Below are 24,213 nucleotides of genomic sequence, written 5' to 3'. Positions count from 1 at the left end.
GGTAGGCCCCTTTTTCCTCATGTCGGCGCTTGCTATTCTCTTGATTCTTCGTAATCGAACGTGTTCCGAGGTTTTCTCGCTCCTCGCGATCAGTGCTTGAGAGAGCGTGTTCAGGTGATGAAGGGATCGATCGCGTGAAGCAAAACTAGATGGATCGCCCATGACAAGGCGAGAACTGCGACCGCGCGCCTCTTCGAGATTCGCAGGACGACTTGCGAAAAGAAGCGTTGTCAGTGATTCTCGTCGAGGGAAAAGCGGAGCACAAGGAGCAGGGTCATTACCTGATACAGCGATCACGGCGCTACTACCTCCAACACCTTTCCTCAACAGGGCTTCACTAGCCCATCCTCTCGCACTGCCGATTTGAGCCAACCCACTTTTGAGGTTCGCTCGAGAGAACGAAACTAGGTAGTTTGCCCACTTCGATTCGAACCTCCTCGTCGTTCCGGAAGAGGTGTCGAGGAGTTCCAGGTAGGGAGACAAGTCGAGTAATGCGCTCGGGCTTGGAGAGGAGACAGCCGGCGAAGGGAGGTACTCGTTCCTCCAAATGATGGACGAGATTGTCAGGAAGAAGGTTGTCGGGAGTGAAGAGTAGAACAAGGCGAGGGGCAACAGGAAGAGACTGTGTTTCCGCGAGACATTAGACAACGAGCTCGAGTGATTCGAATTCAGTTCAAATGCCGCTCGACCGACTTACTCGGACAAGTTCCCTCGTGTGTTCCTTCTCAGGATGATTGCAGCAAGGACGATGCTGACGAGTAACGACGATGTCTCTGTGACGGACACGGTTAACACGAGGACAAGATCCGTGATGAAGCGAGTCGCCGAACCAAGAAAACAGTAGCCTAGAGTAGACAGAAACAGCTTGACGTTCCCCAAATCTGTAGAGGCGGGAGTAGGCAGACATCTTACGACTAGTGAATTACCCGAACGGAACCTGTCAGTATTGCGATCGAGTTCTTCGCTAAAGGTGGGAGACATCGTACGAGAATCGACGGAAAGAGTGATCGCGGCAAGTCGCAATGTTTCGATGGCTTGATGGCGCCGTCGATCTGCGAGCGTGTCACCGCCTCGATTCCGAAGCAGATGACGATAGACTGGAGGTTTGAGCAGGAGGAGGTCGAGTAACGAGATGGCGAACGGGAACGAGAGGAACGTGTCTGCGAGATTGCCGCACTTGGGGCATTCGAGGAGCGACGTATTCGACTGCTGAAAGTAGCTTGTATCTGTTGAGAGTTATCGATGTGTCAAGCTCGAGCTTGGGCACCTTTGTGGGCGCCGGGGAGACGAACAGAGAGAATCGACCGGCGCTGAGCAGACAACGCATTCAAAGCCGCTCTTTGAGGGCTGCTGATCTCGAGTCGACTTCATGTATTGATTGCGCGAAGCAATACTGAGCCTAAGGAAGTCTGAAGAGTGGGGAGAAGCGACAAACGAACTACATCTCGGTTTGCCCCTTGCAAGTCTCGCACTCGTTACGAACCCTGGTAAAGCGGCTGGGTCACCTCCGGTAGTCATCCTACACGCCTCAAGAGGTCAAGCCGGCTGTCAGACTCAGTAGCGGTATCTCTGCCGTCAGAGTGCTGAGTGACCGCTTGTCGTTGTCCTTCTCAGCGCTCCTTCGTGACCTGTAAGTCGCGAGCAGCTCCGCTTCGTACTGTGCTGACGGTCTGCCCCTGAAAGTATAGTAGGTACGAAGAATACTGTACAGTCCGGACCCCGGCGCGCTTGCCGAGATGTCGCCCGAGCCAGACTACAACGTAGATCATCCCGTCACCCTGCTCGAAAAAGGCATTCTACAGGGAAGAGCAGTCGGAGTGGACGTTGCGACAATCCGTCCCCATCCTCGTGGGGGAGATACATTTCTTGCCACCGCGGATTCCCATCCAGACAGCGCAACCGGTCCAAAACTCTTGTTGGTCAAGATCGTGCCTGATTTCGACAAGAGCCGCGAGCCTCGGAATGGTCGTCGCGAAGCCAAACTGCTAGCCAAGCTGGCTCACCCAAATGTCCGGTTGTTTTTCGCTGCTCAAAGGTTCTGCGTCGACCTGACGTTGCTTATCCCCTCCAGATTATCCCCCTACTGAATGCATACCTCGATCCCCCCTCACCGACCACTCTTACTGCTCGCATCACGCTCTTCATCCCCTTTCACCCATACACTCTACGGCAGCTCCTCGACTTTGCGGACTTCGTTCCCAAGGCAGGCGACTCGAGCTTCTCGGACCTTTCACATTCGATAGCTTCACAGCTGCTCGATGCCGTCGCGTACTTGCATGACCTGCAGATCAGCCATCGCGACATTAGCCCGTCGAACATTGTCCTCAGTGAAGATGGCCTGCCAGTCCTGATAGATTTCGGCATCGCAGTTCAAGCTGGTGACGAACAGGCTGGACAGCAGTATTTCGAAGTCGGCACCGGGTCAGTCTCGCATGTGCTCGTCCCTTTCTACCCTCTTGTCGCGGCTGATCTGGAAGAAATGACAGGCCCTATCGAGCACCAGAGTTGGTATTCGCTTCACGAGCCTACGAGGAGCAGGCAATTGACCTTTGGGCTCTCGGCACAACGATCTCGGAAATGTTTCGACCTTTCTCTTCTCCAGATCCTGCATCTCCTGCTTCTTCCGATCGCTCCGATTCGGCGGATCCCTTTCAACACTATTCTTCTGTCGATCGTACGGTATCTCCAACGAGACAGAGCTTGTTCACAAGCGGTTCAAGCGATTTCGTTCTTGCTGCGAGCATTTTCAGAGTCATTGGCACACCTACCCTTGGGTCATGGCCTGTGCGTTTCTGACTATATCTCGCTTGGATCTCGGTGCCCGCAGCTGATGGCATTCTGCGTTCCACAGGAGGCCAACCTTTTGCCCAACTTCACTCGCTTTTCGTTTGCCTCGTTTCCAGAGACGTCGCTCGCCACGCATCTCCCGCATCTCGAATCAACTTCGCCATTACTCGAAATCTTGGAGTCGATGCTCGTATGCTCGGCCTCGAAGCGATTAACAGCACAAACAGCTCACGACCGGATAGGTCGGCGACCGGCTGCTGTCGACACGACGCGATTTTTGGAATCGATCCTCGGATAGCTTTCTATTATTGCAACAGAATATCCCATTCCTGCCCTGGGATCCACTGTTCGCCAAGTCGTGCCCGGACCTGCTCGAGGCTGGGGACGCTTTCCATCGCCCCATGGCTCTCGACGCACATTGCGCCAGCTTGACACGCAATCTCGAGGATCTGCTTGATCTTTGCTGGTTCGATGGATGCTTGAGGAGACAAGGTCGAGAGGAGAGTTGCAAAGAATCCCGTGAAACAGTCGCCCGCGCCAGTCGTGTCAACGACGCCACCTTCGACCTTGCCCGCTCCGACCGAGACAATGTCTCCACCTTTGAGCCCTGCCATGACTCCATCTGCACCCCGGGTCATCAGGATCCCAGTCAATCCCGAAAGCTTTGTTTCACGGAGGATCCTCAGAATCTCTTCCGGTTGTGAGATAGCTGCTGTTGTTGATCCTGTCGGTGAGAGCACCGCGGCGAGGTCTTGACCTTCGCCCTCGTTGATCAATAACCAATCGAGGTTGTCCCATTCGAACGTCTCTAGTTGTTCCCGAGTGAGCATCGGGCTCGGATTCAGGATCGTAGTGAGACCTGCTGCCCGCGCATCCCGCAAAGCTTGCTTCGTCGATTCGAGAGGGATCTCATTTTGAAGGAGGAGATGTGTGAATGTTGCCCCGAGCTGTTCACGCGACAAGGCTGACAGCGGGGACGGTTTCGAAGTGAAATTCGCGCCTGGTAGCAGAACGATCGAGTTGTCGGCAGTCGCGCTCGAAAGTTGGATGATTGCTCGTCCGGTAGGAACCTGCACGTGTGATTTAGAGCGCGTCAAGACAGACTGGATAGGACATGGAGCGGTGCAGAGAGCAAAGCTTGCCGTCTCATCGACCGACAACAGCGTTTGCGAAACGCCAAAGGAAGAGAGCGTGTCCTTGAGCCAATCGCCGTCGTTACCGATCGTCGCAGCTAGCTCGACTACTGCACCGGCCTGTACCCATGAGGCGAATGAGCTTGTAGAGCACGGCGACAGGCCAACCGAGAGAATGGCTCACCTTTGCCGCAGAGACTGCTTGATTGGCTCCCTTACCGCCTACAAAGCATTCAAGATTCAGTATGACTCTGCTGCAGAAGACGGACTTGCGGCGCTTCTCACCGGCACGCCTTGAGTATCCGGTACTCGAGATGGTTTCGCCCACCCGGACGATGCTGTTTTTTCAGGCGGCAACTGTCAGGACATGCTTGCTATCTGAAACTCGAAGCCACTAGGACTCACTGGTCTAGCACGAAGAACTCTGCAGTGATACAAACAAACAAAAAAAGTCAAGTCCAGTTGAAACACGTCATAGGAGATCGCGAGAGACGACGAACCATCAATGTTGATTGAGCCGCGTACGAGCAGTTTGCCGTGTTGCGATGCTTCGGGTGACATGGGTTCGCGGCGAGTGAATGTCGTGAGGCAACATCGTTCCGCATGTCAACAGTACCAAGCGCGGTGGGGGCGCCCGGCGCGCGCGTGCGACAAGAATTTTTTGCTTCCTCGGATAGTTTTGTCTTGTCCACGCTTCGTGCACGTCAAACAAAGTCTTTGCCCACAGTGATTGTACTAGTCTGTAAGAACGTTTCCATTGAGCCGGGGCAACATATCGTACACCCAGAGGAGATTCATCGAGCTCGTCACAGACTGCTCGATCCGCTCGGCAATCGGATCATGATTGACTGAAGCCGCGATTTGTTACAAAGAGGATACGAAAAGGAGATAAAAAGAATTCAGATAGGAAGGAAATAGCTTCGAACTTAACACGAATAGATTCAGCGGAAGATCCTGCTGAGCGTACGGCGGATCTTGCCGCCTTGCTTCTTCGAATCATGCTTCTTGTCCATCGCTACAGTCTCGCGCGAGGCGGTCCGTTCCGAGGTTGGGGTCGCGCTCGATTGAGAGATGGAGCGAGGAGTCAAGAAAGACATGACGGAACGACTACGAGAATGACCCTGTGTCGACGAGCGGAGGGTCGAAGCCGAGGTAATCTCAATGCGAGTGCTCAGATTGTCGAATGGCAGATCGCCAAGGACGGGTGAAGTGGCTCGGCTTTCGAAAGCACGTGCAGTCGAGATGAGCGAGTTGGGCGAGACACCAGCACATTCGGCTTCGATAGAGACGGACAATTGCGTAGCCTCTCGGCTGGAGAAAGGAAATGCGCATTGTCAGCTGACGAAGCGGCGGGATCGAGCTGAGGACAACATACGGATTGGTTGACATGTGTTTCCTAGGAACAGCTTGTTGCCCCAGTGTAGAGACAGCTCGAGGACGTTCAGCCTGAGGTGTCATACCGAAGGTGACAGTAGGCTCGTCTTCGATAGAGGACGCGCTTCCATCTTCGTCAGACTCGGTTGAAACCCCTGTCTCAAACATGGTAGAATCAGCTTCGAAAGACAAAGATTCGTATACCACCGTTCAGAGGACACACAGGTCGGAAGCTGTCGAGACGGCGTGACGACTCGAGGAGCTGGAGGCGGACTTGCGATCTTTGGGCCAGGAGTGTTGCCAAAGTTTGGGCTCTCAGGCTCAGCGCTTTCGTCCGCCTCGTCCCCGCTCTCGTGAAGCATGACACACGGTACATTTCGGATAGCCTGCGTGGAAAACACTGGTCAGCCTCGGCAAAGTTAGTTACAAAAAAGCAACAGCCGGTGGACTCACAGTTGGGATTCGTCGGTGACCGGGCTTGAAGCCTTGCCCAGGAGAAGAGGATGGAGGCGTAGAGCTTGCTTTGATAGCCTTGACAACCGGCTCTGGCGAACGCTTTGAGGCGCCTCTGTGAGGCTTCGAGTGAGACGAAGCTTCCGAAACCGAATCTTCCTCTTGCGTTTGAGCGTGCGAAGCCTCGCAGGTCTGCTGAACTGTACCCGAGAAGAAGAGTCCATCAGTCAAAGATAAGCTCTTCAAAGGTTGAATAAGGGTGAACCTTGTTCTTTTAATCCGGCGCTGAATCGGGACTGAGAATCCGCGACGGTCAACCTACCAACGTTGCCGCCATTTGATCGACGATCCTCGAGGATGTGCTGAACATGGGCTGAGAATTCTTCGAGCCGCAACCTGTGCATGGCTTTGTCAAAACGGATACAAACGGGAAAAAAAGAACATATCGACGCACTTCTGAGCTTCGGCATCGATCGCAGCTAGCGCCAGAGGTACCGACGACCCAAGCAACTCTAATGGATATACTAACGTCAATTTCTGCTCATTTAGTGTGCCAGAGAGACGATGTACGTGGAGATTGCAATTGTTCAGCTTCGATGAGCGAGAATGCAGAATCGGTTGATGAGGCTCTCAGCCGCATTGCGTTCGACAGAGAATGCTTGATGCTGCCAAGTAGCGCTTTCGATGGTTGACCTAGTTGCTGGAGCGGCAGAGAAAGCTTGCGCAACCTCTCCGACAGCGGGGTAGACAGCTTGCGTTCGCGGAGGCCTGAAGAAGCATCATGAATCGACCTCGCCACTTGTCAGCTCGAGTGACGTTAGGTAGGGCGGGGTGGGAAGACTTGCCGGCCTTGTCAGACAAAGTCGACTTTGAAGGCGTGAAGAACTTTTGCGAAGAAGACCGCTTGACGTGGCTAGTGTCTTCGGGTCGCTTGATAAAGTCGAGACTCGTGAGGCCAGCTTTGTCCGGTTCCAGGCCGCTGTTGCAACTCGCAGTCGTTGCTTGCTGGACAGCTCTGAAGAGTAGCTGTTGCGACGAGGTTGCCGAATCGCATAAAGAGCGTTCGTCTTTAGCGAGGGGGACAGGTTTGCGCTTGACGAAGACGATCGAGCCCGACGGTGTATGAATGGTGCGAGGTGGTGCTGGCGGCTGAGCTCGAATATTAGAGCTCTTTCCAATGTCAGTAGCGCAATTTTGTTCGTTCTCAACGATGCTCGAAATCTCTTGTGCAGCTGCAGGCTTGACGACCGGAAGAGTAACAGCGCAGGCGCGGACAGGAATGCGCGAAGCTGGAACATTTCTTCCGACAACCAGTTTCGCCTTGTTGAGCCGAGGAGGAGACACGACGAGCGAATTCGAGCGATTCGTCCGATTCCCGAATGGCGCAGGACCGGGAGGGAATGGAGTCACCAGGGCTTCGACTTCTGTACGAGCATTAATCAGGCTTGGGCATCGGAATTGAAATCCGGAGTCATGTTTCAATACTTACGGGGAGATTTAGCGGGACTGTCATCGTGGAAGAACTCGAAGCTCTTGTCGCCCTTCTTCTTTTTCGGCGTTGATCGTGCTGACTTCTTTGCGCAAGAGACCTTAATTTCAGCACTCAAAGGTGATTGAGCATGATTGAGAGGTGTCGAGACTGCGGGGGCACGCTTGGATTCATAAGCGGAGTGAAGGTAAGTAGTCTGATCGTGAGCACTGACAAGGGACCGCGCCGATATCGACATGATTGAAGAACTGGTGTCGAAGAGCTTTGCCGCAGCTCTGGATTCGCGATCGTGGATCAACAGCAACCATGAGACTGACGAGCGATTCGAGCTCGGGTGAGATCGAGTAGTCTCCAAACATTTGTCCAGTCAGCGTGCGATGATCTGGTTGCCGATTTTAGTCAGTAGCGTCACAACTTGGCCTGAAGCATTGGTGACTTGTCACAGTAGATCTCGAGCTGCGCGCGAGTGAGAAAGTCTTCATCTTCGGTTTTTTCGAATGGTGTCCTCCCAACGACCAACTCGTACAGTGTGATCTAGAGTATAGTTAAGAGTAAGTCTCTTTTCTATGGAGGTGGAATCAGTCGACAGGAGCGAAGGAAAAAAGGACTCTCACCCCGAGGGCCCAGATGTCGCTCAGGCGCTCATCGTGAAGGTGACCACGCGCACGCTCTGGCGAGAGATACTCGATGGTTCCCCAGGAAAGGGAAGACAGGAATCGGTCTGGTGACTTCGTATCCCATTGCTGAGCGAATCCGAAATCGATCAGAACCGGGCGGTCATCCGCTGCAAGAAGGATATTCGACGGCTTGATGTCGTTGTGAGTGATTCCATGAACATGGAGGTGCTCGACGGCCGAAAAGAGTTGACTGGCGTAGACGATAGCACGACTTTCGGGAATCGCCACTTGTATCAATCGCGGATGGAAATCCATGATGACGATCGAGTATGAGGGCGTCAGAACGAATGCATGGAAATTGATCAGATTTGGGTGTGCTGTCAAACGCAACGGGCGCAGAGACCTGTGCAGGAAGAGCTGTCAATGCCGCTGGTTCACGTAGCGGCCATGTGTCTGGACATACTTGTATTCATTCCACAGCGCCTTGACTCTGGCCGCTGAGGTCGTGTCCTTCGAACGGTGAACGAGCTTGAGAGCGACAGACTCTTGCCTCTCGGGCTTGACGAGACCGAGCCAGAGCGAACCCCAGTTTCCGAAACCGACCTCCTCGACAAACTGGTACGGATAACAGCGAGGTCAGTCAGTCTGCTGGAATTCGCCGTTTTAGATCTCGGTGACGCACCTTGACCTTGTCCCGCAAAGTCTCGTCTGTCCAATAGTACACACCTTCATCTCGCGGCTTGTCCTGCTGAGGTGCACTGAGACGCTGCGGAGAAGGCTCAGCTGTGCCTGCGCCTTCGCGATTAGGGGAAGCGGAACCGCTCGTCGTGCTGGCGCGAGACTCGACGAAAGATTGAGCCAGTAACGGCACGACCGCATGTGCGGGTTCGCGCGGACCCATTCGATCGAAAGTGAGAGATGACAACGTCGAGTCAAGGAGGGAGAAGCGTTCGCAGAGCAAGGCTATTGGAGCGGGTAGAGAACGGGAGCCGGTCGAAACGAGCGTGGTTTGAGGGCGTACAGTCGCCGCCCAGATGTTGTCGATTTTCGAAAGGTTGGAGCAGAAAGACGAAGCGAGGTCAACAAACAGTCGCGTCTGCTGGGTCAGCACGACCCTCTCGTGTTGGTTGATCGAAGAGCTTCGACCTCGCGGAGAGGAGGCAAAGTGCACGGCTCGTTTCGCGCCAAGCACGCGTGATCCGTGCGACCGGTTCTTGTTGAGTACGTACAAGCAGCATCACCCGTCGGCAGCAGTCAGCCAGCGGTCGGAAGGGGTCGCCAGAGCATGGAGGAGATTTCGAGATGCAGTTGCTGGGAAAGAGCGATCGCTCGGAGGGAGCACAGAGACCCCGATTGCGACTAGCTGTCGGGACTGGCGAGGTGGCTGAACGACTTGTAGCCGTACGACCCCCCGGGGCCGAGCGAGTCGAAAGCTGGAAAGCGATCGAACTCCCTACCGCGAGAGTTCGTCAAGATCAATCGATATTCGTGAGGCAGAAGGCGATTTACCTGGTACATTATGGCCATGGAAGACGTACTGTAGCTTCTGAAGTCGCATGATCACCTTAACAGTAGCGATTGAAAATCAGGGGGTAAGGTATTAGTCATACGTCACGTGCACGAATGCGCGAAAACCATCAGGTGGAACGTTCGCGCTTCAAGCTCCAAACACTGACGCATCTGACCTTTGTACTAGTACTCGGTGTATAGGCATGCGAATCACCTACAAATGTAGTCAAGCTGATCCTACTGGATCAAAAAGGCGGAACCCTTCGCACAAGCGAGGTCATAGCCGCAGACAGGGAGGGTGCGCGGGGGCCAGTCTACTGTATCACGACGGGGTTATGCGAGATTACAAAAATTACTGGAGTGTTTGACGTGGCGATGCGGTTCCCCAGACTCATTAGCGTCGGACCGTCCCACTCCGGCTCGGACGCGCGCAGCGTCCCCCCCATCCTTGAGATCGTCGCCTTTCGCCTGCTTGACCAGTCTTTCTGTTCCGACTCTTCCATCTTTCAGCTGCTCTTTGCTTCTCCGACTCTCGCCCATCAGCACCTATAAGCCGGCGCGCGCAAAACAGGTGAGCACTCTAAACCTCGTCCGCCCTCCACTCTGCAACTTTTTTTTGTCCGCGCTCCGCCGAATCTCCCCCACCCGCCTGCTCGACGCCACACTCTGGCACAATCCGTACCTCTCGATCTGACTCTCGAGCGTCTATGCAAGTCTTACGCGCCGTGCGAAGCGTTTTCCGAAAGACTGAGCCACCCGACTCGAGTGACGTAAATCCATCGCGAAGATCAGATCTGACTCCGGGGCATCCTCCTTCTCCCCTCGTTTACTCAGACACTCCGGAGTACCTACTTTTCTTTCTCGACTCGCACCTCACCACAGTGCACGATGCATCGCGCCTTCTTCCGCAACTCGACCGCGTTCGTGCGACGGAGGCCATTCCTGACCACCTCGCTCGGTGCTGCCTCTCTCGCATCCTACTCGCTCCTCTCATCGGGCCCTGCCGCCGACCACAATGTCGACGCCGAGGCATTATACTACGGCGCGAACCCGTTGCTCATGGAGTCGGCAGATGGCACGCTCGACCGCCCTTCGACTTTCTGGACCCCGCCTTCGCGTGAGGAGATGCTGCAGAAACTCGGCGCTCCGGCACTCGGAGGGGACGGCGACAAGGGCAAGAGTGGTCTGGATACGGACAAGGCCCAGTCGGACAAGTCCGTCGCAAACGAACCTGGCCACTCGGGCGCCGAGCAGGGAGAGACCGCAGACCAGCCCGAGGGCGAGTTCGATCTGCTGATTGTTGGAGGCGGTGCTACGGGCGCAGGTGTTGCTCTCGATGCAGCGAGTCGTGGCCTTCGTGTGGCGGTGATCGAGCGCGACGATTTCAGTTCGGGTAGGTGGCATTTCTTCAGCTCTTCACGCTTCCGCCTCATTGCAAGCAGCATTCCCTGTCAAACTGTGTATTGACTTTCGTTTGGCTGATTCACAGGAACTTCATCGAAGTCGACCAAGCTTGTGCATGGTGGTGTCCGCTACCTTCAAAAAGCCGTGTTCGAGCTCGACTACGAACAGTACAAGCTCGTTCGAGAAGCTCTTCACGAGCGCAAGACCTTCCTTCACACCGCGCCGTACCTTTCCCACCCTCTCCCGATCATGCTTCCTATCTACACCTGGTGGCAGATTCCGTATTTCTTTGCGTAAGTCTGTCCCGTATTCTTGATTCTGAAGCTTGCGCCTGCCGATATTGACCTTGCGCGCACTTCGTCATGCAGCGGATGCAAGATGTACGACTTACTCGCCGGTAAGCAAAACATGGAGTCGTCGTACGTTCTCGGCCCTGGAAAGGCGCTCGAAGCGTCCCCGATGCTTAAAAAGGACGGTCTATGCGGTGCTGTCGTCTACTACGATGGTGAGCTTTTCGTCTTTGTTAGCTCGGCGTCGGAATGTGCGGCTAAATTGTTCGTTCAACAGGTCAACACAATGACTCGCGCATGAACATGGCCATCGTTCTGACCGCCGTGCAGTACGGTGCTGTCGCTGCCAACCACACGGAGGTTGTCGATCTCCTGAAAGATTCCGAAGGCCGCATCAACGGATGCAAGATGCGCGATGTCATCACAGGTCGCGAATGGGAGACCAAAGCCAAGGTGAGCGGACCTCTCGAGTCGAAGATCTTGCGTGGAACCACTACTGAAACGTTTTCGAACAGGGTGTCATCAACGCAACCGGACCCTTCTCCGACGGCGTCCGCCAACTCGACGAGCCGACTGCGCAAAACATCGTTGCTCCCGCTTCCGGCGTTCACATTACCCTCCCCAACTACTACGCGCCTGCAAAGATCGGACTGATCGACCCTGCCACCTCTGACGGTCGTGTCATTTTCTTCCTCCCCTGGCAAGGCAACACAATCGCTGGAACGACCGACGCTCCTGCCCCTGTCGAACAGCACCCGATTCCGAAGGAGGAAGAGATCGAGTTCATCCTCAACGAAGTTCGCAATTACCTCTCGCCTGACATTCGAGTTCGTCGCGGCGACGTTCTTTCGGCTTGGTCGGGTCTGCGACCCCTTGTCAAAGACCCCGACGCCAAGGATACCCAGTCACTCGTTCGCAACCACTTGATCAACATCAGCAAGAGTGGTCTCTTGACGATTGCCGGTGGAAAATGGACGACTTACCGAGCGAGTGCGTGCCTAAAAGAACATTCTCGATTGCTCTATCAACCCAAGCTAATATCTGCTCTCTGCTCGAAATAGTGGCGGAAGAGACTGTTGACGCAGCGATCAAGGAGTTCAGCCTGCGCCCCGACCGCGGATGCATCACGGCCAAGATCCAACTTGTCGGATCGCAGGGATGGAACAAGATGATGTTCATCAAGCTCATCCAGCAATTCGGTCTTGAAGTGAGTTTTCCTCGCCTTCAACGTTCACTATGACGGAGATTTCTCACCATGCTTGTACTTTCCAGTCGGACGTTGCAAGGCATCTATCAGAGACCTACGGTGACCGAGCTTGGGGTGTCTGCTCGATGGCTCCCCAGACTGGCCTTCGCTTCCCAGTGCACGGTCGTCGCATCGACCCTGTCTACCCGTACATTGACGCCGAAGTCACCTGGGCATGTCGTCGCGAGTACGCCGCTACCGCTGTCGACGTGATCGCACGACGAACTCGACTCTCTTTCCTGAACTCGGAGGCTGCCCTCGAAGCCCTTCCGACCGTCATCGACATCATGGCAACGGAGCTTAGCTGGGACGATGCGCGCAAGGAGCAGGAATTTAAGGATGGTACCAAGTTCCTCGCCTCGATGGGATTGAGTGAGGCTCGTCTGGGCAAATTGACGCTCGAGGACGTCCGCACGGGTGCTCACAAGCAACAGCTCGCGCTCGAAGACGATTGTGAGCGATGAAAAATATCTTCCTTATCGAATATATGCAGCCTGGCTGATACTAGCATTTGCAGATCTCTCGCGAACGGTCTTCAATGCGGACGAGCTCGCGACGCTCAAGAAGCGCTTCACCGAGCTCGACGATGACAACGACGGACAGATCAGCCCCGAGGACTTGCGCAAGACTATGGTTCGCTTCGGATTCAAGGCAAACGCCAAGACCGTGCGCGACATTCTCCGGGAAGTCGACGCGAACCAGGATGGAGCGATCGGACTCGAAGAGTTCCTCGACGTCGCGGCCGGACTCAAGCAACTCCAAATCTCCAACGCTTTCACCGACATTGCCATGCCGAAGGACAAGGGTGGCAAAATGGACTACACGAGCAACACGCCCCCTGAAAAGTCTGGCGGATCGTGGTAAAACGTCCTCTCCTATCTTCCCCTCTTTCCTCTACACATCTAGTTAGATTCTCTCGCTACTCGACTTTGGACCCGACTGCGATCAAGACAAGCTGGCGAACCTGTACATATACTTTCTCGCCTCCTCTTCCTCATTGTCGCTGTCGGTCGTTGTGTCGTTCTCGCTCAAAATAGATTAGTTCCTCTATTGGCTATACATTGCGCTGTTTGTTTCTGCGTCTATCCTCACGTCTCACTGCCTTCTGCGTTGCGAGAGATAACATCAGTTTCGGGAGAGATCGAGAGGAATCATTTTTCGCGCCATTCGGTTTGCGCCCAAACCATAATCGTGATCGATCTATTCTTGCTCATCGCACTGGTGCTTCGCTACGGACGCTCCTTGAATGGTTGAGCGAGGGACAACAATCGAGTGGGCGAATGCAATAGCATGAATGAGGGAGTACAAGCCTCGAATAGAACGAAAATGCAAGAACTAAACATAGATTCGATGCTAGCGGTAGATTGGGTTCGGATCAGAAACGACCGTCTCTTGCTCAACCATGATCGAAAACCCTGTCCGCTCCGAATCTGCGACCGGAGAAGAGACGATAGTTCCGGATCCGCCAGTGCCCTCCCGATGACGAGAGAGCTTTCTTGACGAGCTTGTGCTGCTGCTGACCTGAGGTGCACGGATCGGAATCACGTCCGAGAAGGGAGGACGGGTTGTCGACGTGAGGGCCATAGGTCGCGAAATGTCAATCGCAGTCGAAGGAGCAATCAATCCGAGTCGCTCGAGGCCGACAAGGGCTGATTCTCCTGTATTCGGTCGACGGCGACGACCGGTCTCGGGTCTCGACCCCGGCGAGGGCAGCGATGGTCCGAGCGGCGAGAGTTCCATTTCGTCCTTGATCGCTTGCTCTTCATCTTCGAGCTTGTCATCGAGCGGTAGTGGCAGAGTACTGTCTCGAGAAGGGTGGCCGAAAGAGTGTACTGAAGGGAGCGGTGGCGGCCACGCTACGAGATGTGATATCGATGCGGGAGTCGGAGTTGAGCGTTGACGTCTGTCGAGCTTGCGGAGGTTCATCACAAGGTGGTTGCTCATAATGGTTGTCAACGCGAATGAGGTGGGGTTGTTGAAGTTTTGCACAATAATGTCTTTCTCTGTTTGCGTGAAAGACGTGGGTCAGATCGTAAGTCTTCGGCTTTTATGCATAGAGCCCAGACTCACGAGCGTAGAGTACCACGTTGACGAGATTGGCGAGACTGATGACGACATAGAAGAGCATTCCATCCTTCAGGATATGGGACAGCACTTTTAGGTGCCGCGCTCGCCGATTGACAACGAGAACGTTATACAGAGTGAGCCCCATGACGATCGTATCGAAAGTCAAAGGTGCAGCCCAGCTGGCGTTTGTCATCTCGTCAGTCACGTCGTAGAACTCGCGCATGGGAATGGAGTGCAGCGCGAGAACCCACAAAACGGCGACAAACGCGTTGGCATGGCCATCTCGTCCGCTCGCGACGCAACCCGTCAGATCAACTAGGGAGCCGAAGCCAGGAGGCAGCAAGACGGCTGAAAATGCATGCAGCGGTATAGGTCAGTCCGCTGTTCTCGCGTCTTCTGTTTCTGCGGGATAATGCTTACCATGGAAATGCCAGGCTGCCGCCGCCATGATCGCAGTTTCGCCTACCACGAGTATCACCAGACTGTCCGACGCTGCATCAGTCGAAATATTCTGGATTGACACACTTGCCGTGCCAGAATTCGTGATGATTCCCTACAGTACAAAGATCCGCCGGGTTGAGTAGAGAGCATAACATCGCAATGCCATGAGGACAGAGCAAATGCAGATGATGATGGTGATGGCGGCAGGCTGCATCCAAAATATTTTGGCGCAAACATCTGCAGAATCGCTCAGCTTTCAGCTCGGTGACGGCGGATGAGCTTCGGACCTACTGGGAGTTATCGTGGCGAACACAAGGCTCGCCCAGACGGTCTGCAGAGCTGGGGATAGCCAGCGACTGCAGCGGGCAGGCTTCAGCTCGAATGCTCGTGCCAGGTCTCGAATAGAAAGGACTAGCACGGTAAATGCAGCAAAAAAAGGTGTCATCGACATACTTGAGCAAGAACACGACCTTGAGGAATGTCCATCGAGAGTTCCACAGTAATCGCTCGTCGGGTAACGTCGATAGCTGTAAAACGATGTATCAGCAGCAGCAGCACGGTGGCACAATAGGATCGGGAAGGAGGCGAGGGCTTACTGTGTCGAACCATACGATGGCGAGCCACGAGGCAATGAACCGTTTGTTGCCGGTGATCTTGGCGCGCATGTGCAAGATCTGTACGAGCGCGTCGGGCGGCAGGGAGAGGATCGGATCCGCCATGGCTCACGAGGCGTCACGACTACTCGGAGTCGACTAGGGGTTACTAGAAGATTGGGCAAGGTAGTACACTAGGGGCGTGAGAAAGAAGAGGAATGCGATCGTCGACGACGGCAAGCTGACCGTGCTCCTGGAGTACTGACAGATTGAATTTGCGCAAAGGAATGTGCACCGCAGCCATTCCATGGTAATCGGGAGCTTGTTCGACTCCACTGTAGATGTCCGCTTTGACGCCATTGGACGTTGCACGAACGGCGAGATCTACGAGTCCGGATCCGAGCGGCGAGATTTTTCACCTTCTCAATTCAGCTCAAGTTTGCGCATCATCCTCGGGCTCGAACTTCAAGCCTTGCTGAACGAAGCAAGCTTTCAATTCCCAACACGCCGCTACAATCATGTGCGCCTGTCGACTTGATTGTCAAGTTTCGGCGGGATAGCGACGGACTTTCATGTTCCGCCGTCGTGCAAACACCTTTTCCGCGCGCTTCGATCTGGCGAAAAGCTGACCTCGTCAGCTCTGCGCCGGTCTCTCCCCATCCGAGCGTCAACCGCACCAGCACTCGTTGAGATCCGCCCGAGGTTTCCCCCACACGCGTGCGCCGCAGCGGGCTTCTGACTAGAGTCGCGCCATACACTATCCGGTCCGAACGTCCCAGCACAAGACGACGCAGCCAATATTCTCCAGCTACTTCAAGCTTCTCGATACTCAGTCTGCGCGGTCAACAGACTCTTCACATCACACGCACGCACGATGGCACCGAAAGTTGTCCTCACTCGCCTGCTCGACACCGATAAGCTCGCAGGAGCTGCGATCCTCGCACAGACAGCTCGAGATGGCAAGATTGCCTACACCGTATATGACAAGCCCGGGAACGCGCCACGGGAATGGGTACTGGACAACATTGCGGGAGCAGAGGGTGTCGTCGTCATGTTGGGTGACAAGGTGCATCGCTCGACGTGGTTTGCGGATGTCTTCGCCCTTGGAACTGATGCGACGTGTTTACAGATTAACGATGAGTTCCTCGATGCCGGTTTGTAAACCCCTTCGCGTCAATCCGCTACGAGCTGCTTGCTGAATAGCCACGAGCGGAACAGCTGGACCATCCCTCAAAGTTGTATCGACCATGTCGGCGGGCTTTGATCACGTCGAGACGGAAGCGCTGCGCAAGCGAGGGATCAAACTCGGAACCAGTACGTCTCGATCTTCGCGCAAGACTTCCCTATTGTGACCTCGCAGCTTATACTACTTTACTCGACTAGCTCCCGATGCATTGACCGACGCAACGGCCGATATCGGAGCAATGCTCACGTTGATGGCTTCTCGCAGAGCAGGAGAGGTCAGCAACTCTCGTTTCAGGTCCGAGCACTTCAAGTTTCCAGCTTATCTTTGACATTCGCGCAGGGTATTCGAGCTGTTGTCGACGGCAATTGGCCATCAATGCCTTGGGACCCTCTACTTCTCTGCGGCCGCGGTCTGCAAGGCGTGAGTCTTTCAACCCCATCGCACAGGATCCCGAAGAAATGCCTCCACCGCCAACTGACGCCAGATCCCTTGCAGTGCACGGTAGGCGTTCTCGGATTCGGTAAGATCGGACAGCTGACGCTCAAGCGTCTGCTTGGGTTCGGCATCTCTCGCGTCCTGTACTCGACCTCGAAAATCGGTCAACCTCTCTCGCCTGCGAAGGATTACTTCTCCCTCACCCCGTTGTGCGAATCGCTCGAAGTGCCCCTCGATCCCGCCACTTCGCTCGATCAACTCGCGCAAGAGTCTGATTTCTTGATCGTCTGTTGCGCCTTGACGCCCGAAACGAAAGGATTGATCGATCAAGAGTTTTTGAGAAAGATGAAACCGACCGCGTACATTGTCAACACGGCTCGAGGCCCGATCGTCAAAAACGACGCACTCGTCGAAGCGGTTCGCAATGGCAAACTCGCTGGAGCTGGTTTGGACGTTGTCGACGGTGAACCCAACATTGAGGCCGATCATCCGCTTCTGTCGGAACCCAAGATTGTCGTGTTGCCACATGTTGGATCGGCGACCTTGGAGACTCGCAGCGAGATGAGCGCACAAGCGGCGAGGAATTGTCTGGCGGGGATTGGCATTCCCGGGTTCGAGTGGGACAATCAAGTCAAATTGGAATGAAGGCAAAAGAACTCTGAATCTCGATACCCAACAGCAAAAGACTACACCCTCTTGAGAATGTCATCGTAACTATCTTTCCTGAACCATGAAAATTCGAAACCAAATCACACATCCGGCCTACCAAGTCATACAATCGGGCGAGAAAGTATTTCTCGCTGCTGTCTGTGGGAAAGATTCTACTTCCTGCTCCTGCTCCTCGTCCTAGACCTTCCTCTCGTTTCCTCTTCGATCTCAAAAGTGTCTGCTTCCCGAGCGAGGGACGTCTTCTGTTCTGGTTCGAGAGGTGGTCGGGTCACATAAGGTAGTTGTGGAACCTCGACCATATCGTGCGTCTCAGAAACGGGTTGCTCGATGGTTGCTAACGAGGACGAGGCTGAAGTGCCAAGCGAACGTCTTCGCGTGGAAGCAGCCGAAGGGGGATCGAGGGTCATGATCGGCGCATGTATGTAAATGTACCGATTCGTGCGGGCGGACCATATCCGTTGTGGCGACGGACGAGAAGCTACAGACGTTGAAAAGGAACGAGAAATTCGACTCGGGGTTGGGGTCAGCGAGAGGGACGAAGGGGTCACTGTGACTGACGAAGAAGTCGTACAAGTCGCGACTGAGAGGGATGGCGATACGAGGCTCGAGGTCGATTCGATACTTGTCGTCTTTGGTATCGAGAGAGGAGAGGTGGGACGGAAAGGTTCGGGTGGAATGCTCAGTATCGCATTTGCATCAAGAGAGTCTGAGCGATGAGGGCGTTTGAGACACGATTTGAGTGGTGGCCGCTCGGTGCTATTCGAAGTTGGGTCGAGTCGAGCTAGAGCTGTCGGCGATTCTCGCAAGAGCTGATCCTGGATCTGACCGGAAGGAGGCTTTGTAGCGACACTAGGCTCTCGCGCGATGGTTGCGTCGCTCTTCTCGACTTGCCAGTGAGACTCGCCGTAATCGATCGGATACGGATAAAATGGCGAGTTCGAAGTAGTCCTCGTTGGAGCCGAGGGTCTCGCTCGAGCTGGCGGCGAAGGCAATCCTCCCGACGGGATCAAGGGAGAAAAGTAGAGGTACGATTGGGTTGCCGCGGCGGCCGTACGAGGGGCGACGATGACCTGTCGTGGGTCGATTGGAGAATCGTCCGAGTCGTGCTCGTCTTCGCCCACTTCCTCGTCGATCACTTCGACGATCCCCGTTACTACGAGGCGGTCTTGGGTCGAATGCGAACATGGCAGAGTATCAAGCGAAGAACGGCTCGACCTCGTGTTCCAAGTCTCGAACGATCCGTTCGAGAATCGAGACGCAGAGCCACTCGTGGTCGTCGAGCAGGAGAGTCGAGGCGCGAGGTGCATCGGTGGAGGCGCTGGAGTCGGGGCTCGTGATTGATAATCCGGTGGCGGGGTCCACATTGCGACGGCGTCGTGGGTCTTTCGCAACCAATACCTCGTCCAGAGCGACTCCTTTTGAGTGCCTTGCTAGATGGATTAACAGAATGTCAGCGACAAGTCGAGGTTGTGGAACGTGTGTACGCAATTGTTTGCCGAGCCTTGGCTTGCCGAATGCAGTCCCGAGAGTCATCCGAGACGCGCAATAGGTGAAGGAAGGTGCGCGCGGAAAAGAAGGAACGTGATCAGGGCGCGAAGCCGAAGAGGCTCGAGCGGGTCTGCGCACGTGCACAACACGCTAGGGCCGAGTCCTCTAGAACACGAAGTTGGTAACAAGGTTCGTGTCAGTGACGACAATCACCGCTCGGGACTGTCAAGAGAAAGGCTCACCTCGAAGAAGAATCGCAACCAAGGAGAGCGCGAGAGATACGAGATGGTGGCACAAATGGAGGTATCTCGTTACAGAGCAAAGACGAAATGATCAAGGAAGACGGCAAGAAGGAGAGAAAAGAGATAGACTGTAGATCTGCAATTGCGAGCGAGAGCGAGGGAGACAGAGGAGAATCGCTAACACACTCCTTCGCTTGCCCGAGTGTTGAGGATCAGTGCGACAATGAGACCATACAGACCGATGACCTCTGCAAACAGTAACGATCCTGGTCAGCACGGCAGGAAACAGATCTAGGGCTAAATTGCGACTGAATGAGAACGAACCTGCGAAGATCTACTCGATGCGCTCGAGGTCAGTACATGTAAATAGAAGCGGAAGGCGAGGAGTACTTACAAGCATGAGGACCATTGCGACAAAGACTTTTGACTGGTACATGTACGCCCGCGCACACTGTGAACGAGCTCGATCGTCAGCCTGCGGCTCTTCCATCGGCGCGCATGGAGCGAGGGTTGCACTCACGGCGTCTCCTACGAGTCCGATTGCGTGTCCGGCGGCGAGACCGGTCAAGCCACAACTGAGTCCTGCGGCGAGGTGAATGAAGCCGGCGTAGAGCGAATACGGGTCGTCGGGCGAAAGCGAGCCGACGATCAGGACCGACACGACGAGGCCATACACGGCGATGATTCCGGCCATGACTACCGGGATCAAGGACTACAGTATGCAGGGTGGGCGGGTCAGTTACGAGTCGAGCGAGTCTGACGGGGAGACGAGGGTTGCGGTGCACCTTCATGATAAGTTCGGGTCGCAGGGTACCCATACCGGTGATTCCAATGCCCGCTTTGGCGGTACCGTACGCTGCTCCGATCGCTGTTGCGCATCGAACAAGCACAGTTGGTCAGGGGCAAGTGCGTGGAGGCTCGACCTTGACGCCAAACTCACTCGAAAAGATCATCTAGGGCGTGGCATGACAAACTGAGTCAGTCCGACGACGCAAAGACTAGCAACGACAGTGGCGGCGATGCGCGACACGGCATCGACAGCGATGATGCTGTGATGATGAGACGAGCGGGTATCGGACACTCACAGCAGCTCCGACTCCTGCAAAGCCAAAGAAGGGCGCATAGGGCGGACACAGATCTGTCGACATGATCCTGCTTGGAGAAGGGCGACGTCAAGTGGGAGAGCAAGCGACCCGATCGCATGCACCTCGCGCAGCTCTCTCCTTCACTTTACGCACCCGACACTTGATTATTCGATCCCCTATCGAGCTTGTCCTCCGTTTGCACGAGCTGAGGCTCGATGCCGCCCTCCCCATACAGAACCTCGCGCGCAGCGTCGCCAGAGCGAGATGCGTTTCCCCTCACCCCTCGCAGCTCTTCCGAGTCTCTCCCGGCGGAACCGTCTCATCCAGGCTCGCCCTCGCCTCCATCGACGCCCTCACCGGGACCAGAACCTCGCCCTTCGGCCAAACTCGTCAGGTTAGCGAGCGACTATGACGATTCCGACTCGGACGACGAACCGACACCTCGCTTGACCCTGTTCGACGCCTCGTGGTCAGAGGACCCATCAACCGAAGCAGAAGCATCGTCCCGAGAACAGCAGAGGGAGCGCAGGCGCAGGAACCGGCGCATCTACGGCGGCGGCAGACATAGACACTCGATCGGCGCCAACGAGGACGCAGACGAGGACGAGGACGACGGCGGGGGCGGCAACGAAGACATGACCGTCGGCGAAGTCGCAGGTTTGATCGTCGCAGGAACGTGCGTCCACCCGTCTTCGTTCTCTGTTTCATCCAACCCTGACGCTTAACGGCCCGTGCAGATTATCTCCGTTACCTCTGCTCGTACCCTACGCCTGCGCTGCGCTTACTCCGGCACTCTTTGTACCATTGCTCGCACTGTCCGGGATCCTCGCTTGGTCAAGCGCAGTCGCGCTCGGTGTCCAAGGTCGATATGTCGGCGCGAGGTAATTTCCTTCTCAGGTTCTCTTGATCTGCACCAACGCGCCTGACTAGTTTCTCTGTCCCGCATCACTAGATCGTATCCAGGCTTGGCTTCCGCCGTGTTTCCACATCGTTTCAAACTGCATCTCGCAGGAGAATTCTTGGCCTCGGCATTCGTCTTGGGCGGCTCGCTCGTGCGGACCACCCTCGGAGTTGTGGCTGCGTCTGAAGTGGTAGTCGATTTGGTCGTTCCAGAACGGCGGCGACGGGATTGGGAGCGGACCGTCGCGGTGGGTGCCATCAGTCTGATATGGGTGCGTTTTTGCCTTTTGTGTTTGCAGTCCAGCTACTCAGAAATCAAGTTTCGCAGCTCGTGGTACCTCTCGTAATGCCGCCTCTCTTGCGAGCTCTCGGCCTCTCCGGACCCAACTTCTCCCTCAATCCGGCGCACCATCACTACTCCCGACTCGCCTCGCAATCTTCTCCTTCCTTGCAGCATCTTCCTCTGTCGAACGTCTCGACGACATCGCCAAATCTTCGACCTGCTGAATCGCGGCGCAAGCCTCACTGGACCGCACTGCTGCTTCTCCCTTCATACTTTTTCGCGTTCGTCTCTTGGCCTCTCGCCCTCCTCATCCTCGGCATCCGGCTCAAGCGACTGAACCGCGACCACGTTACCTCGCGAACCCTCGAGCCTCTCGCTTCGATTCCGTTCCTCGCACCGACCGACGGTTCGGGAGTATCGCTATGGCCTTCGATCCTGTTGACCCTCTCGGCGCTCAGTTCGACCTCGCACGAATCGTTCTACTACATCACGAGCCTGATCCGACCGGATCCGACCGCTTCGAGAAACACACCCGCGACTTCGCGTCGAGGCAGTGCTTTCATCTCGGTCCAAGACCTCGACGATCCGGCTTCGAACGAGAACGAAGTAGGTCCAAACGGCATTACGAATGTCGGGGGGAGGAAGAAAATTGGCAAGCGCAACACGTTCCCACTCGCGATGGCGATCGGAATCGCAGTCTCGTTCCTCGTACAGCTGGGATGGGCGCTCGTCGGAACTCTCGGGTTTGCAAGCGTGCGAGAGGGCGACGAGTGGGTGCACGTCGGACCGAGTGGCAATCTGCTCAGCGATCCGAGGTTGCCAAGAGGAGACGGGTGGTTGGGCTGTGTCAGAGTCCTGGTTCTGATCGGGATTCTCGGACAGCTCGAAGGTCATGCTCGAGTCGGGATCAAGAGGGTACGGAGAGGCGTCAAATACTTCTTCCCATCGAGGTCGCCAAGAACACCTGTTGCGGTCGACGGGCCCGATTCGGACTCGACTCGAGACGAGACGATACCAGATTCGGGGCCAACAAGATCGGAACGGTTGCGGTCACCATTGTCGCGATCGTTGATCTTTTTCATCGTTTCAATCCTGTCTCTCACCATCGTCTCCCTCCCTGCTCCACATCGAGAACGCTTCCCCGAACCGGACAATGGAAGAGGGAAACGCGAAGTGGGTGGACACGGCATTGGTCTGATGTACTTGGCAGAATGGGCAGGGGTTGGATTGTCTGGTCTTGGCTGCTGCTTGATCCCAGGTAACGCTTCGCTACTAACTCTCGATTTTGTGCGTCCACAACGGAAGCTGACCTTCTTTGGAGAGAACAGCATTGACATATCTCATATTATTTCACCTGTTGCCGCCCCGCTCGATCCTGACCACCTCATCGACGACCGATCCTTTACTGCTCGCAAAGGAGCGACAGATTCAGAGACGACTCGGAGGTCGGAGGTTGTGGACCGACGTCGCAGTGTTTGGAGGACTCGGGCCCGTCGGCGTGGTAGTCGTAGTAAGAGGAATTTGGGCTCTGATCTAATCGCAGATCTGAACATCGTCGAATCATACACCTGTTGTTTTCCCTTTACTGTATGCTCGTTCCGTCGTTCGAGACTCACCGGCCTGTTCGCCCGACCGTCCTCTTGCACGCGGGACAGGAATTATGAAAGGGGTTTTCAGTTTTCATCGATAGGGGGCGCAATCTGGGGTTCAGTCGGGTCACCAAGTTTTCTCTGGTCGATTTTTCTTTTTCTTTTCCGCCCCCCGAAAGCCTGCCCCAAAATGATGTTAGCCGTGCTCGCTAGTCAGTTCCTTACTTCTAGTCGCTTGTTAGAGCGGCTACACGAGCTCGACGCTGTCTCAGCCGGCAACGGTCCTTCTCGCCATCGATACTTCACGCGCTATGTACTGTAGAAGAAAGCCAAGCTTAGCGAATGCGAGGTGTAAGATAAAAATGGCCTATCGTGGTCGATTTCGCCCAAGAGCTCGCTCATTTTCCCTGCCGGCGTTTGAAGTCCGATTGAGTTCGTTCTGGTCTCGGCACCTCAATCGGGTCATCTCAATTCGAGAGAACACGGTTCAGACCCCTGCCTTGCCTTTCCCTTTCAGAAAGGTCGTCGTCGGCAGCGGAAAATCGTGGAGGGCCCTTGCTCGTTCCGGTCGCGGATTGAGAAGCTCTCCGTCGGTGCCGAAATTTCCTTTCCGAAGGAGATCGAAAAGTTGAATCCACCGGAGCGTCGCGAGTGCATCGCTGACTGCAAGCTCCTCCCAGCAGTACACTCGACACCTCATACACACGGAAGGTAGACCCGAATTCCGGTCAGTTGATCAAGGGGAGAAATTGGAAGGTGCTCGAGCGTTCGGCTAGAGTCGGGCAGACCGCGCTGCGTGCGCAATCTATGTGAAGTCCGATGTGTCTTGGACGAGCGAGTACGCGAAGGCATCAGGATGATCCATTCCGCTCGAGACTTGGAACAGCATCGAGGAGCGTGCGCAGTCCTGCAGATACCAGGTGCGAGCTTGGT

General features: G+C 55.2%; 10 protein-coding genes across 10 annotated transcripts; 4 read left to right on the top strand and 6 right to left on the bottom strand.

Annotated features, from left to right (window-relative positions):
- Window positions 1-110: 110 nt before the first annotated feature.
- Window positions 111-1,371, bottom strand: ARV1 (sterol homeostasis protein ARV1; the record flags this gene model as incomplete). Its single annotated transcript, XM_076676405.1, has 6 exons — window positions 111-211; window positions 282-622; window positions 698-773; window positions 831-914; window positions 987-1,226; window positions 1,293-1,371. 6 exons carry the CDS (start codon window positions 1,369-1,371, stop codon window positions 111-113), a joined length of 921 nt encoding a protein of 306 aa, XP_076536386.1.
- A 365-nt stretch (window positions 1,372-1,736) lies between these two features.
- Window positions 1,737-3,085, top strand: JCM15063_000286 (uncharacterized protein; the record flags this gene model as incomplete). The annotated part of the gene is made up of 4 exons (XM_076676404.1): window positions 1,737-2,009; window positions 2,072-2,421; window positions 2,487-2,784; window positions 2,852-3,085. The coding sequence occupies 4 exons, from the start codon at window positions 1,737-1,739 to the stop codon at window positions 3,083-3,085; spliced, it is 1,155 nt and encodes a 384-aa protein (XP_076536385.1).
- A 7-nt stretch (window positions 3,086-3,092) lies between these two features.
- On the bottom strand, window positions 3,093-4,481 carry RBK1 (putative ribokinase; the record flags this gene model as incomplete). Its single annotated transcript, XM_076676403.1, has 6 exons — window positions 3,093-3,857; window positions 3,930-4,040; window positions 4,105-4,142; window positions 4,206-4,258; window positions 4,326-4,344; window positions 4,421-4,481. The coding sequence occupies 6 exons, from the start codon at window positions 4,479-4,481 to the stop codon at window positions 3,093-3,095; spliced, it is 1,047 nt and encodes a 348-aa protein (XP_076536384.1).
- Window positions 4,482-4,861: 380 nt separating this feature from the next.
- JCM15063_000284 (serine/threonine-protein kinase) lies at window positions 4,862-8,754 on the bottom strand (the record flags this gene model as incomplete). The annotated part of the gene is made up of 13 exons (XM_076676402.1): window positions 4,862-5,231; window positions 5,296-5,449; window positions 5,518-5,680; window positions 5,748-5,947; window positions 6,013-6,143; window positions 6,202-6,226; window positions 6,485-7,171; window positions 7,237-7,386; window positions 7,451-7,618; window positions 7,680-7,770; window positions 7,851-8,256; window positions 8,317-8,468; window positions 8,536-8,754. 13 exons carry the CDS (start codon window positions 8,752-8,754, stop codon window positions 4,862-4,864), a joined length of 2,916 nt encoding a protein of 971 aa, XP_076536383.1.
- A 1,496-nt stretch (window positions 8,755-10,250) lies between these two features.
- GUT2 (glycerol-3-phosphate dehydrogenase) lies at window positions 10,251-13,166 on the top strand (the record flags this gene model as incomplete). The annotated part of the gene is made up of 8 exons (XM_076676401.1): window positions 10,251-10,755; window positions 10,852-11,059; window positions 11,135-11,271; window positions 11,334-11,509; window positions 11,572-12,046; window positions 12,118-12,263; window positions 12,329-12,755; window positions 12,820-13,166. The coding sequence occupies 8 exons, from the start codon at window positions 10,251-10,253 to the stop codon at window positions 13,164-13,166; spliced, it is 2,421 nt and encodes an 806-aa protein (XP_076536382.1).
- A 489-nt stretch (window positions 13,167-13,655) lies between these two features.
- Window positions 13,656-15,529, bottom strand: JCM15063_000282 (DUF6533 domain-containing protein; the record flags this gene model as incomplete). Its single annotated transcript, XM_076676400.1, has 6 exons — window positions 13,656-14,305; window positions 14,373-14,717; window positions 14,790-14,831; window positions 15,102-15,166; window positions 15,264-15,337; window positions 15,407-15,529. 6 exons carry the CDS (start codon window positions 15,527-15,529, stop codon window positions 13,656-13,658), a joined length of 1,299 nt encoding a protein of 432 aa, XP_076536381.1.
- A 748-nt stretch (window positions 15,530-16,277) lies between these two features.
- On the top strand, window positions 16,278-17,669 carry JCM15063_000281 (2-hydroxyacid dehydrogenase; the record flags this gene model as incomplete). The annotated part of the gene is made up of 6 exons (XM_076676399.1): window positions 16,278-16,469; window positions 16,533-16,557; window positions 16,622-16,717; window positions 16,787-16,863; window positions 16,929-17,009; window positions 17,085-17,669. The coding sequence occupies 6 exons, from the start codon at window positions 16,278-16,280 to the stop codon at window positions 17,667-17,669; spliced, it is 1,056 nt and encodes a 351-aa protein (XP_076536380.1).
- A 176-nt stretch (window positions 17,670-17,845) lies between these two features.
- JCM15063_000280 (uncharacterized protein) lies at window positions 17,846-19,057 on the bottom strand (the record flags this gene model as incomplete). Its single annotated transcript, XM_076676398.1, has 1 exon — window positions 17,846-19,057. The coding sequence occupies one exon, from the start codon at window positions 19,055-19,057 to the stop codon at window positions 17,846-17,848; it is 1,212 nt and encodes a 403-aa protein (XP_076536379.1).
- Window positions 19,058-19,600: 543 nt separating this feature from the next.
- Window positions 19,601-20,571, bottom strand: JCM15063_000279 (V-type proton ATPase proteolipid subunit; the record flags this gene model as incomplete). The annotated part of the gene is made up of 7 exons (XM_076676397.1): window positions 19,601-19,689; window positions 19,748-19,757; window positions 19,818-19,874; window positions 19,944-20,135; window positions 20,209-20,291; window positions 20,364-20,376; window positions 20,509-20,571. 7 exons carry the CDS (start codon window positions 20,569-20,571, stop codon window positions 19,601-19,603), a joined length of 507 nt encoding a protein of 168 aa, XP_076536378.1.
- A 152-nt stretch (window positions 20,572-20,723) lies between these two features.
- JCM15063_000278 (uncharacterized protein) lies at window positions 20,724-23,228 on the top strand (the record flags this gene model as incomplete). Its single annotated transcript, XM_076676396.1, has 5 exons — window positions 20,724-21,184; window positions 21,246-21,389; window positions 21,461-21,660; window positions 21,708-22,949; window positions 23,020-23,228. 5 exons carry the CDS (start codon window positions 20,724-20,726, stop codon window positions 23,226-23,228), a joined length of 2,256 nt encoding a protein of 751 aa, XP_076536377.1.
- Between the last annotated feature and the right edge of the window lie 985 nt (window positions 23,229-24,213).

This window comes from Sporobolomyces koalae (genome assembly GCF_050403365.1).
Source record: "Sporobolomyces koalae JCM15063 DNA, S_koalae_JCM15063T_v1_ctg4, whole genome shotgun sequence".
Lineage (NCBI taxonomy): Eukaryota > Fungi > Basidiomycota > Microbotryomycetes > Sporidiobolales > Sporidiobolaceae > Sporobolomyces > Sporobolomyces koalae.
This window is presented reverse-complemented; position numbering and strand designations above follow the sequence as displayed.